The 14,786-nt window shown below is 32.1% G+C and overlaps 1 protein-coding gene across 1 annotated transcript in view; it reads right to left on the bottom strand.

Annotated features, from left to right (window-relative positions):
* Positions 1-14,786, bottom strand: part of LOC126884016 (probable cleavage and polyadenylation specificity factor subunit 2) — a 105,889-nt gene that overhangs the window by 21,875 nt on the left and 69,228 nt on the right. Inside the window, exon 6 of the mRNA XM_050649791.1 lies at positions 554-831. Coding sequence (XP_050505748.1) covers positions 554-831 — 278 coding nt within the window. The remainder of the gene's footprint in view (positions 1-553; positions 832-14,786) is intronic.

Here is a 14,786-nt window from a genome sequence, read left to right as displayed (position 1 = left end):
AGGTATTTATTATTTGTTTATGCTTATATTATTATACATAAAGAAATATTAAATAAATATTTGACAACAATTAAAGAAAATATCTATTTTAGTACTTTATTTACAAAACGAGTCTGCGAGACTCATGTTATGCCACAACGTAGAAAAATTTGCGTATGCATCCTAGGGTTAATAAGGAATATTTTGACAATTTATTAAATGAAGAATATGACACTAAACCAGTAGAAATATCAGAAATAGGAACACCAATGCTGAGCAACGTAACAAATTAGCAAGTTGCAGAAGCACTACAAAAAATGTTGAAAGGTACAGCAGTTGGACTAATTCCAGTTATTAACATTATCAATAAGAGGAAGTTGAACATTTAGGCCATATTATGAGAAATAAAAAATAGGAATATTGAAACTAAGAATTAGTTTTGAAATTTAAGATAAACATGGTCGACGCACAAGAAAAACACCATTATTACTAAAGAATTTTCGTATGGTAGATCACTATTTCACACAACAGTAAACATTATAAGAAATTTTTGAAAAGCCGTGTATGTACTTACTGATTTCTTCCTCCACTTCCTTTTTTATCAATACATTTTCTTTATTGTCCTCTCCTTCTACAGCCACATCTGCCAATTTGTAATTTTCAGGTTTTATAATTTCTCCATATTCATCGCTCTTAATTTTTTCTTCGTGGAAGGGATACATGGGATACATTTTTTTCGTGACCTTAAAGAAACCGGCATTTATTTTTCCCTCTTGTTTAATAACTATGTCATGTCTACCTTTGGTGATAACAGACATTTCTATGTCAGAATCAGAGTCCGAATCTGCATCTCTGAAAGTAATATAAACATAAGAACGATCCTTACAATGAATGAAGTTTTTTCGTAAAAAACGTTAAGAAAATCATACCAATAAAAAAAAAATTACATTAGATTATAAGAATACTAGAATTACAATTTTGGTATATTCTTCTTAATCCGTAACTGCTACCGACAGGGTCAGCGTGACCCAGTAATAGTTTTAATACACCCTACCCATTTAAGTTTGATGGTGAGGGAGCTATCTGTCCACCTATTCTCTGGTCAGTCAGTGTATAGTACCTATAAAGGCAAAGTCAGTAGTTTTGTTGAACTTGTCAAATTCGAAATAATTACGTATTGGGTCAAAACGAGTAGCCCAACTTTACAACCTAAATGTACTCAGGAAATTTCGATGCCTCGCTGCGAATATCCTTAGAGTAGATATAACGACACACCTACGTCACTGCCAGTCCAAAATACATCTAAAAGAAAGATATGCACAACCGGTTTTACCGGACAACAAATAGTTACATATTACATACTTAGTGTTTTGTGGGCAAATTACCTATATTTTTACAATGTGCTCTGAAAATATGCCCAAGTTGTAAATAATAATTTATTTTACAATAAAAAAACTATAAAAAAGTGTTTACGACTTGAAATAAATGAAGCATTTAATGTTTTTTCTTTATTACAGAATTTTAAAACTGGGTCACAGTGACCCGTCAATAGCAGTTGCGAGAAAACTTTTTGTCAGTAGCAGTTACGGCTTAAAAAAATATTTAAATCTGTACTACACTGTTTGTGCGTAGGGATGACCAAAACAAATTATACATCGATGTCGTACCATTATGATACAACGAATGAAGATATCGATATACGATATATATCGGAAAAATATATCGATATATTCTTGTGTAATTAAATAGCATAAAAAATAATAATTGTTGTGAAGCTATTTTGTTGTGTCCACTCAGAGCCTATTTTACTTTAAATCAGGCCCGAGGCACTACTTAATTTTCGGGCCCCTAACAAAAATTTATGTAAATAGTAATAATAATAACTTTTTTAACTGTATTAATTATTTAATAGAAATATAGTTGCACCAAAAATTTAAATTTTTAAAATTTCAATTTTTAATTAATAACATTTTTAATATTTAATATATATTGCAATAAATAAAATTTATATTCCAATAATTAAAAATTTTTTGAAGTGCAAAAACTACCGTGAAGTTTCTCTATCTATACTATATACAGCATAATATAAAGTCCTCACGTAAGTATAGTATATTATAAACCAGCGGCTCCAACCACTAATAGAAAATATTACTGGAGAGTTTCAGACGGGCTTCAGACGGGGAAGATCAACAATGGACCAAATATTTACAGTCAAGCAGGTCTTTAGCAAATCATGGGAACACGACATTGATGTTCACAACGTGTTTGTAGACTTCAAACAGGCATACGACTTAGTCGAAAGGAAGATACTATACCTACTTTGGCTGAATTCGCAATACCACATAAGCTAATTAGGCTCATTAAAGACACAATGGATGAAACTCAGGCATGTGTATGAGCACAAAACCACCTGACAGACTTTTTCAAAATCCCGCAGCGATTGAAGCAAGGAGATGGACTGGCCCCAACATTGTTTAACCTGGCACTTGAGTATGCGGTTAGGCAAATTATCATGCTAGGCTACTGACCAACAGAACCGTTCAACTGGCCGCTTATGCCGATGATATTAATATTATGAGTACAACATCAACAGGAGCATAAGAAACATACGCAGAGTTAAAAACGCAAACGAAAAGGCTAGGTTTGGAAATTAACACAGAAAAAAAAACAAAAATAATGATACAGACGAGAAGAACTACAGTCTCACAAAACATTATACATGAAGATGACATTGAAACGGCTGGAAAGTTTACATACCAGTTGAGACACGATCGAAGCAACATCGAATCTCTTTAATAACCGAATCAACGTATTAATATTTGATATTTGTTGTGATTTCTTTTTACTAGTCTAAAAAGTGATTTGCAATTAGTGTTTTGGAACAGGTATATTATAATTTTTAATTGCTTGCTAATTACAAGAATTCATAAAGTAAGGTAACACATTCCAGTCTGTTTTTTGTTTCTTGTTGTTTTTTAAAGTATTTGGAGGAACATAAGCGTATCGTTAGCTGTATTTTCGGAAATATGCCGCCAAATTTAATATGTTCTTGCTGCAGCAAATCATACAAACCAAATTTAATGTTAAAATGCTCGGTGTGTACTAAAGTATTTAGACATACTTGTGTTAACATTAGTGCAAATGAGCTTGAACTGATTAATGATGAAGAGAAGGGATGTGACTGGTCTTGCATAAATTGTAGACAAATTGGTAATCAGATTAAGGACTTAAAATCATTAATTCTCTCACTTCAGGCTGAAATACAAGCCCTAAAAAATGATAACCAGATTTTGAAATCTTCTTCGAACCCACTAGAAATGGAAGAAATAATACAAGAAATCAACGAACGAAATAAAAGAAAACGAAATGTTATTTTCTTTGGTGTGCCGGAACAGGATCAAAAACTATCTGAGGATCATCGTAAGATTAGCGATAAGTCTGAAGTTCAAAAAATAATCTCAAGCGTAAGTCCTAATGTGAATACTGCCAACATTAAGCTCTTCAGACTTGGGCAAGTTAACCAAGGGCGAATTCGACCAATTAAGGTCATATTAGATGATGAAAATGATGTATTTGCTTTAATACGGCAAGCTAAATTTCTAAGAAATGGGAACTACAAAAATGTGTCAATGTCATTTGATCGAACTAGAAATCAAATTAATTATTACAACAATGTAAAGGTTGAACTAAACAACATGAATGCGAGTGGAAATGGATCTTTCAAAATCAAGTATATCAATGGTATACCCAAGGTAGTGCCTTTAAACCAATAGAGCCCGACAGTGTTGTAGGATGTGAACTTATATGTTATTACCAGAATGTACGTGGTCTTAACTCTAAAGTTTCAGAGTTTTATACTAGTGTAAGTGAGGGTGAATATGACATTATTGCTTTAAGTGAGACCTGGTTGAACAAGGATGTGTCCAGTCTAGAGTTGTTTCCTGATCAATACGATGTGTATAGAAAGGATCGAAAATTTGATGTTGTAGATAAAACCACTGGGGGAGGCGTCTTATTAGCGCTGAAGACGGAGATTAAATCGTCTGTTATCGATGTATCCACATACGATCTACAGTTTCCCCTAATCGATATGTTAGCTGTAAAATGTTGTGTTGGTTATAGAAAATTTTATGTTTTAGTTCTTTATATTATTGATAAGTTAAGTTCTGAAGACTTCGAATACTTTTTTGAATGTTTAGAACAACTGGATATATTTAATGAAACCATTGTTATATTAGGTGACTTCAATGTACCCAAGTTTGTAGATCAAAGCAGATTAGATAAAAAAACATCAACTGTATTAGATTTTTTAAGTTTATTTAATTTAGTTCAATACAATGATGTGCCTAATAACTTAGGTCGTTTGTTGGATTTAGTAATGTCATCAGAGAAATGTGATATTATTCATGATAATTCTTCACTGGTTAAAGAAGATGGTCATCATCCTGCACTTATGATAAAGATTAATAATTTGGGAAAAAAGGAAATTAGGTTTTTACCCAATTCTAATTCGAAAATGTATAATTTTCGGAAAGCAAATTTCACTTCTCTGTATTCTGAACTATTACAAACTAATTGGGACTTTTTAGATAATTACGATGATGTAAATATAGCATTAAAGCAATTTTATAATATATTGTATACAATAGTTGATAGATATGTTCCGGTATACAAAAATTATAAACATAAGTATCCAAATTGGTATCACTCAGATATTATTAAAAATATTAAACTCAAAGCCAAAAACCGTCAAAAGTATAGAAAAACAGGAAACGAAATATATCACATAGAATTTAAAAGATTGCGCAAAGTTATTAAACAGCAAATTAAAACTGCATATAACAATTACATTGAAAACATTCAAGACAGTATTACCATTGAAACAAAATCATTTTGGTCTTATGTACATACTAAAAATAAGTCATCGCGAATTCCAGGTGAAATGTGCTATGAGGGAAATACTTTTGATAATCCCCAGGATATTGTCAACGCTTTTAAAACATTTTTTGAAAAAGTATATGTATCTACTGACAATAATGAACCAGAGGACATCAGCGTTCAGGGTTTTAATTTACCAACCATTAATTTTTTGAAATTTGAAGAAAATGAAATTCTGGAAGCTTTTAAAAGATTAAAAAATAAAATGACGACTGGTCCAGATAAGATTCCAGCATTTCTAGTTAAAGATTGTACACGAATATTTGTCAAACCGCTTCAAAAACTGTTTAACTTGTCTTTGGAAACTGGAAAATATCCTGAAATATGGAAAGAGTCAAAAGTATGTCCTATATTTAAAAATGGAGTTAAATCTGATATATCTAATTACAGACCTGTCTCTCTGTTGTGTAACTTCTCAAGGATTTTCGAGATTGTTCTGTATAATCGTATATATCCGTGTGTTCGCGGCTATATTGCACCTTTTCAACACGGATTCATAGATAAACGATCTACCGTCACAAACCTGGTAGTGATGACACAATTTATTTCTGAAGTATTAGATGAACAAGGACAAATTGATGTCGTATATACAGATTTCTCGAAGGCATTTGATAAGGTGGTTCATCCGTATTTATTATCCAAGTTATCAAATTTAGGATTTTCTGTTAATTTAATTAAATTCTTTGGTAGTTATTTAATAGGAAGGAGACAGTATGTATTCTATAATGGCTTTAAGTCAGATTTAATTCTGTCTAAGTCTGGTGTTCCGCAAGGCTCCAATCTAGGACCGTTATTATTTTTACTTTATATTAATGATTTGTTTCAAGAAATTAACTGTAAAAAATTGTGTTTTGCGGACGACTTGAAAATTTTCTGTAAGATCGATACTATTGGCGATTGTTTAGAACTTCAGCGTAATTTAACTGCTATTGATACATGGTGTACTAATAACAAACTACTATTAAATTCTGCAAAATGTAAAGTAGTGAGTTTTTGCAGGAAATTGACGACAATTAACTTTAACTATATAATTCAGAACTCTGTTTTGGAAAAATGTAATAGCCTCAAAGACTTAGGTGTCATTTTTGACTGCAAGTTAACTTTCAATTTGCATATTGAACAAAAAGTTTCTGAAGCTATGAGAATGTACGGTTTCATTATTAGGAATTGCAGAAACTTCACCAACATAACACCAATAAAATTATTATACTATTCTCTAGTACGTCCAAAATTAGAGTATTGCAGTTTAGTTTGGTATCCTATATATAATTGTTATACAAAAGATATTGAAAAAGTACAGAGAAAACTTATAAAATATCTGATATTTAAAATTGATGGAATCTATCCTAACCGTGGATGTGATAATAATACATTATGTTGTAGAGTTGACATGGTTAGTTTAGAATTAAGGAGAGAAATTAGTTCATTAACATTTTTGTATAAATTATTACATAACAGTATTGACTGTAGTGATTTATTAGCACAAATTAATTTCAACGTTCCTCGAGTTAGATCTAGATCAAACGTTTTATTTAAGTGTCCAAGAGCAAGAACAAATATATTAGTTAAATCGCCTCTTTTTGTCATGTGTAAGAATTATAATAGTATTTGCAATCATTGTGATATTTTTTCGTGCTCTCTTAATGATTTGTTAAAAATGGCTTCTCTTTACTTAGATTAGGTCTCTACTATTACTTTGTAGATGTTATACTAATGAATTATGTGATTTTTTTTCTGTATTTGTCCTATAAATGGGAAACTGTTGGGCAATAAAGCTATTATTATTATTATTATTATTATTATACCTGGGAGTAGAAATATATGCCGATGGATTAGAAGATAGAGAAATACGGAGGAGAATAACACAGGCAAACAGAGCTTATTTTGCCCTCTCCCATATATTTCGGTTTAAAAGTGTCCACCGACATACAAGGACAAGAATCTATAAAACCTTAATTCGACCAATAGCATTCTATGGCAGTGAAGCATGGGTCTTGAAAGAAATATCCAAAAACAAACTCGACACATTCGAAGGTAAAGTACTGAGGAGAAAACTAGGACCTGTAAATTCGATACAACAACCAGTTTTATCAACTTTATAAGGAAACACCCCTGTCAAACTTCATCAGAAAACAAAGATTGCAATGGGCCGGACAAGTGATAAGAATAGGAGAGGTTAGGCTACCAAAAAGAGCACTGAACGCTTGGATGCAGGGAAAGAGACCGGTTGGAAAGCAAAGAAAGCGCTGGGAAGACACAGTAAGCAGCGATGCACAAGCATTTTTAGGAGTCCATGTATGAGGGGAGCAGCGACAGATAAACAAGGCTGGAGGCGAAAAATAAAGGAGGCCAAGGCTCAATTTGGCTGTAGTGCCGTAGAAGAAGAAGAACAGGATGGGAGGATGAACTTCCTTTTTGCACACTGTTGTGGGTTGTAAAATATGATAATATTGCATCTTTTTGTGCCAGCCGTTCCTGTTTTCTTGATTTTTGTTTTTTTTTCGTTTTTCACTGCCACTTAAATGTTTGTAACTCATGATAATAACGAAACGATTACTTAGTTAAGAAAAATAAGTGTTCAAAGAAATTTAATCAAACGACTAGGTACTGATTAATGAATAGATTAGTTGAGCTAACTTAAAAAGAACAGGACTGAAAACTAATACAAGCAATCAATACTTTATCTTTGCAAAAAACGGCATCAAACATCAAACCATATGTATGTATATTAAATTAAAAGTGCATTTTGAATAAATATTACGACAAATACGTGACAACTCTTGTAAATCGTACCTCTTGTTAATCCTTCGGAGGGGTGTTTAAATTTTGCTTATTTTTAAAATTCCGACAAGGCAATCTACTTACTCTTATTGCAGTTTTATGACAAGAATGGTTTATGGTTTATGAATATAACTAACCAAATTTGTTATCATTTCCTTTTCGTAAAATTAAAGAATTTTGAAAATTTAATTTGTTTTTTTCAATAAAAATATTCTTTTGGTGATCTTTTCGGGCCCCATTAAAATGCGGGCTCGAGGCAGGGGCCTCATGGGCCTAGTGGTAAAATAGGCCCTGTGTCCACTTCGGAAATCGTTATCAAAATACTGAACATTAAGCAATTAAACAAATTTTGTTTTTGTTGTTTGGTAAAAAATTCTTCTCTAATAATTTAATTTTATTTGACTCATTCATATTGACAATTCAGACAATTATACATTTTAGAGTAGATTTATTTATTAGATCTACTTTGAAATGTATAAAATAAATTGTTTTTGCATGGAGCCATTATTCTTTCACATTTTATTAACTACAAAACAATATTTATACTGTTCCCAAATCTGCTCACACATAATGGTTACTACGTGAGAAATATTAAAATTGAAACAATTTTATGAGGTTTGAGGCAGCTTGTCTTATTGTACAAAATTGTAAAAAGATTATATTGTACTACCTGGAATGTTGGAAAACATTTTAGAGTACCTATAAATATTTTAATATTATTCAAATTAGATAAGACTGGTCGAAGCATCTTGTTTATGTAGATTATTTCTTTAGTTTAGTATACTGAGTATTTAAGAAATGTACGGATTTAATTTATATGTTAAAATTTTATTATAAGTTTATAACGTGCAAATATGGTATTTTAATCCTCTGTGGGCGATAGGTACATTAAATATCAAACATCAATATCCACCAAATCCATACATCGTTGCCACCCCTATTTGTAATTGTGTTCGAATGTTAACTAGAGGTTACAATATTATTTAGAGCTTATTGGAGACATTATTCTCGATGTTAGCTTATTCCCTAAGGTAGTGGTTAGTTGTTGTTATAAAATTATTAAAAAGAAAGATACATATAACTAGTCCAATCGTCAGATATTTAATCTCTAAAAACGAGACGAACAAGCTGAGTGTTGTTGAGAATGTCAATTTCGGGAACCCCAAAAAAGATGCAAAAAGTTTGCCAGTTCCACACCCGGCCTATTCTCTAAAACTCGGCCACAGCATAATAAATTAGACCAGCAAGGACACTCCCCGATGCCGCCTTTGAAGTTGAAAAGTACAGAGTCGCCATTTTTCGCGTAGTACATCTCAGTGGTGATGTGATGTGTTCGTTCATCAGGGTTGCCGATGTCACTATATGAAATTATATTAAGCCACTGCTAAAATGATCAGATTTTGCCAAAAATTATGTTAAAATTTATGATCTTGGTAGTCTCTAAGGGCAATAAAAATACATTAAGAAAAAAGTTATTTTATTCAACTTGTTAATTCAAAAATACTTGTAACAAAATTATATGTAATATATTAATATAATAAAACTACATCTGGAACGCTTTCAAATAAAATTTCCTCATCCTCATGTTGTAAAAATAAAGACTTTATGTGATTAAAATAATTTAACATTTTTTGTCTGTTTGAAAGGAGTAACATTCTTTTACTCCTTCACTTTTGCCAACACTAATTTAATATTTGCTCACAGATCGCATTTAAACGTCGACAGACAACGATATCTAAGAAAACGTGATTTTTTTTTTATTTCTGCATTGCTGCAGTATCAGTTTTTGCACTAACTTTATTACCCGTAAGAGATTCTTTTTGAATATTTTCTGGAATTTCTAAAAAAGATTAACAATACAATCGCCATTCATCGTCAATATTTTGTGTTATGTCCCAATTATTGACATAATTTCCACAGGCATACGTATAAAATTACGTTAAAAAATATTTATTATCAGAATGTCATAAAAGTTAAGTAAATCTGAAAATTATGTACAAATCGGCAACACTGTCGATTTTCTACACTTTTTGGCGAAAAATGGCCGACGATCTGCGCAGTAATAGTGCGCGAACATTTCCCGCCTTCTAGTGTGTCACTTCTGTTGCGTTTTATATGCTGTGACTCGGCCTCGTAGAGGGGGGAAGCGGATTATCAAGAATCTGTACGACTAGAAAAAAATGTTTTAAACACGACATGTAACGGAGATAATTTTGAACAAAAATGTTTATAAGTACTTTTTGTGTAGAATGAACCGTTCTTTCAGAAACAACGATTGAAGCGACCGGCGATTTTGAATGTCAATTTTGTCGCAAATGTTTATCTAAAGCTGTTAAATAAATAAACGTTGCGCGGGTTTTGCCTTTTTACGATTCTCGTCAGAGGTCAATAAACTTTATTACTTCCATTGACTGGTCGCTGTGAAATTTCGATTTTGAGGTTGGCAACAAGTATGAGGCATTTAAAATATACCAAAAAATGCTCATTTCCCATTACAAACAATCTCATGATACGGGAAATGTTTACACGAAGAAGGAAATAGGTGGAGTTTGTGGCCGAAGTTGTGTTCCGAAAAATGTACTTGTGCAATAGAAAAGAAACAGTTTTACACGTTTGTGATTGTTTGTAATGTGAAAATTTAAATTCAACGTTTTTTGCTAAAACTCTGTATTCGCGGTGTGCAAGTACTTGGAGGGGATACGAGAAACGATCTTGCGCTAATAGTGGAGAAATCTTGTAAGTTTCTTAAAATTTTTCTTAAATAATAATTCATATTGTTAATTGAAATTGTCAAATTGATGTATATTTCATACCTACTGTCATTGAAGAAAATGGGATTTCGCAAGTGATATGTTATAAATTGTAAAAATTATATATTGGTATGATATTATGCAATTATTAAAGTGAATTTAATTAATGATATTTTGCTTGTAGTACGCTGTTTACCTTTTAATAACATAACCTAAATCTTACTTTTTCTTCTTATTCTTTTTTGGGCTATGGCCTTGACAATTATCCAGTAACTAGGACTAATATAATTGGCCAATATAATTAAAAGTGCTATAAATGTTGCCGAGCTATGAAACCAGATGTCGCTCTTCCGAACTTGCACGGTCCCAATACCATATTAACGCAATTTTGTTATTGTATTCTGCATGTGCGGCGGCCTGCTAATTTAGTTAATTATTAAGAAACGTAAACAATATATTTTGGACATTGCACATAAATGCTGATGATTTAATAAAAATCTTTTGATCTTTAGTTTTGTAATAACATGACGTGTGTGGGGCCTGACCCAGAATCATGTTGCCACTAAGAAAAGCACTTATTATTGTCATTCATTCTCATACATTCATTCAGTCAATATGTAGCTTCAATAAAGTAATTAGCTTTCATACTGTGTAACTGGTAACATATTTGTATCACTTCCGGGTTTATGGTTTAACTTGTGGTTAAATTAAATTGTATCTTTGAGAATTGGTGTTTCACTTCACACAGCCGTCCGAACTGCTCCAGCAACGATTCAAGGCTCAGCTAGCTATTCTCTTAGCTAATTCTTTTCAACTCAAAATCGAAATTTCATGTTATATATTTTTTTGTTAATCCTGACCTGAATTTTTCTTGCGATTAGTAAGTGGGTCGTTCCAATCAAGTAAATAATTAGTGATTATTTTCAAAATAAGTATTTATTCATTAACTTTAATAATCTATTATTACAAGTGCTTTAAAAATTTGCTTTTTAATTTCAGAGTTCTTAAAAAGTTCAATATATTTAATTTCAAAATTAAAGTCATTAAATTTTCTGCGAAAAATTCTATATTTAACCTATAAACGCACTTTTGTGCTCTTTTCAGATATGAAACGTATTTTGAAAATTTCAATATACAGGGTGTTTTTTTTGTAAATTGTAAATCCGGACCTGTATTTTTCTTGTAATTACAAAATGAGTCGTTTCAATGTAGTAAATAAGTATTGATTATTTTTAAAACGAGTATTTGTTCATTAACTTTAATAATTTATTGTTAAAAGTTAATAATACCTGCTTTTTAATCTCGAGCGTTCTTAAGAATTTCAATATAATTTTCAAATCAAAGTCTGGCCAAAAAATTGAAGCGAACTATTAAACTTAGTTTTTTGTGCTTTTTTCAAATATACAAACGGATTTTGAAAATTTTAACATACAGGGTGTTGTTTCAAGGTCACAATTAGTTTATAATTTTTTTTAGTCCGAATCTGGATTTTTCTTCTCATTATTAGTTGGGTTGTTTGGTGTGGTGGTTTTAAAGTTATGGGCCCAGAAACAAATGGGCAAAATCGTAACTCGGTTAAAAAACCGGTGAGGCAATAAATTTAGTAAATCTAGAACCACCTCAGTGACCTCTATTCCCCAGTCAAGTATTTCCGTTTCTCAATGAAACACCCTGCATAACAGCTTTATAGAAACTGATTTCACTTGCGGCAAAATGCACGAAAAGATATCAAATTTTTACCGATGAGTTCATACAAATTTTATAAAAAAATTTATTTCGCGCGCCTGACATTCACAATCGCCGGTCGCTTCAAACAGTGTTTCTGATAGAACGGGTCATTTTACGAAAAACTGATAAATATTTTTGTTCCAAAGTATCGCAACTATGGTCCTTTTCAGAGGCATTTTTCAGTGCGTCACAAATGACAGAAAAAAAGGTAAGTTCGTGATAATACTCATTTATAACATGACATTTTAGCTGACAGTTGTAAGAATCGTAATCATCGTAAATATGAAAAGGGTATTTCAGTATAACCCTTTTATTTGCAATTTGGTACATATAAAAACAAATCAATTGTGTTTATTGCCTTTATAAAATGGTATTTTCTTTGATTTGTATAGTCTTATAAACTGTATAGATTATAATCGTATATACATAATTCGTAAATCATTTTTTGTTATCAACAGCTAGAATAAATGTTATAAATGACTGTAATCACGGACGTACGCTTTTTTCTGTCACTTTCAACTTAATGCGTTAGAAAGAAATCGAAAAACTGTGACGCACTGAAAGGTTCCTCTGAGAAAGAGATATTTCTTATTTGAAATTTTTTTTTTTCTAAAAATACAGATTCTTACGCTAAATATAACAAAATAAATAAAAAATAAAATAAATAAAACTAAAAGAAATAAAATCAATTAAAATAAATTAAATTAAAATAAAATAAAACAAAACAATTACCAGATAACGGCAGTTCTCGCCAGTGGCGCACAATACCCCTACATGCGACACTATAATATACATGAAATTTTCGATTTTCTAAATCTGACTGAATTGAAAATTGGGCCAAATCCCATCTTAGTTTAGGAAAATACTCAGAAGTATAACTTTACCGAACTCAGAAGTATGACTCAATTTTTATTTAAAAAGGGAAAAATGTTTGTGGATATGTACGTATGTATGTATGTGTGTGGAAAAGTTACACCGATCCGGTTTTTTTTATGTTTCAAGAGGGGGTCAGGGCCGATTCAAAACCGGTGTAGTTTGTGACTTTTGACCACCCATAAGCCAGCTATAGGGCTAGGTACATAAAAAATGGCATATTTTTTGGGCGTATATATCTTAGGTTCAAGGAGAGACAGGAAAACCGCAAATACACCAAATCAATAGCGTTGAGTTAAGCTTTCAAATGGTGCCTAAGCGGTCAAGATCATACCTACACACGGCTCAGTATAGCCGAAAAAGTGAAGAACTAAACTTTGAAAATTTTGATATTTCGACAATTACTCAAAATTTCAACCTACGAATTGAGCCAATAACTGAGCGTTTGTAAGGGGACTCCAGACGCATCTAACGGTGTATACCACATATCTGGATAAAATTCGAATTTTTAAGTTATAGGCTTCATAAGTATGATCAAATCTGTTTCTTATGGGAAAAACGGTTTTTCAAGCTCAATAATTCCTGCAATACCTTCAGTTATCATACTTGACCTTAGATACATCAGATACTACTTGTCAATACGTTTCAAACTCATGTTTAATAATCAAAATCGGTTAAGCCTTTCAGAAAGAGCTTCAAAGGTATAATCCATTTAACCATTATCGCCGAAATGGTTTATGTAGTTGTAGTGGTTACGACGCTAAATTGATAGGGCAATCCGAGTTCATATACCAGCCAACCCAATATTTTTTCAAACTATGTATTTCGAATAGAAAAAAATCTAGTGTAAAATCTACATAAAAATCAACAGCAGATTATCCAATAGCTTCATGGTGAATAAGGGACTATGACAGCGATGCAGCTTATCGCCAACACTGTTTAAAATCTACATAAATGAGGTCTTGAATAAGTGGCGGAAATCGTGTTCTGGAATGGGGATACAGCTAAACGACGACTCAACACTATGCACACTGCATTTTGCTGACGATCAGGTGGTGATTGCCCAGGATAAAGATGATCTAATATTTATGACAAACCGGCTGTTTCGAGAACACAAAAAATGGGACCAATACGTTAATATAAAGAAAACCAAATATATGTGTATAGGAGGACAGAAAAGTGAGTTACAACTAGAGGATGATATGGTTATCGAGTTAAGCTCTGATTATGTATACATACCTTGGAACGAGAATCCAACAAAGTGGAAGGACAGAATTCGAAATAGAGAAAAGAATAATTATGAAAGGAAAGAAGGTAATAGCAGCTTTGAACTCACTACTTTGGTCAAAAACCATATCAAAAGAAAATAAAACACAGCTTTATAATAGCATCTTTAAAAGCGTGGTACTGTATGGATGTGAAACCTGGCAACTTCTGGCGAAGATCGGCCTGCATCTCCAGACTCTCACATATAACGAATGAACGGGTACGAGATATTATGAATAGAAAAACATAAAAACATAGATAAACATAAATAAAGAAGTCCAACAAAAACAACTTTGTTGGTATGGCCATGTACAAAGAATGGAGGAACATCGACTCCCAAAGCTAATAATGGAATGGCAACACCCCCGGAAAGAAGGAAAAGGGGCAGACCGAAAACAACCTGGATTAGTGGAATCCAGAAAGCCATGTCTGAGAGAGATCTCCGACCAGGAGATTGGACAGATCGACGCT

Source organism: Diabrotica virgifera, chromosome 4, assembly GCF_917563875.1.
Source record: "Diabrotica virgifera virgifera chromosome 4, PGI_DIABVI_V3a".
NCBI lineage: Eukaryota > Metazoa > Arthropoda > Insecta > Coleoptera > Chrysomelidae > Diabrotica > Diabrotica virgifera.
The sequence above is the reverse complement of the archived record's forward strand: the minus strand, read 5'-3'. Positions and strand labels throughout refer to the sequence as shown.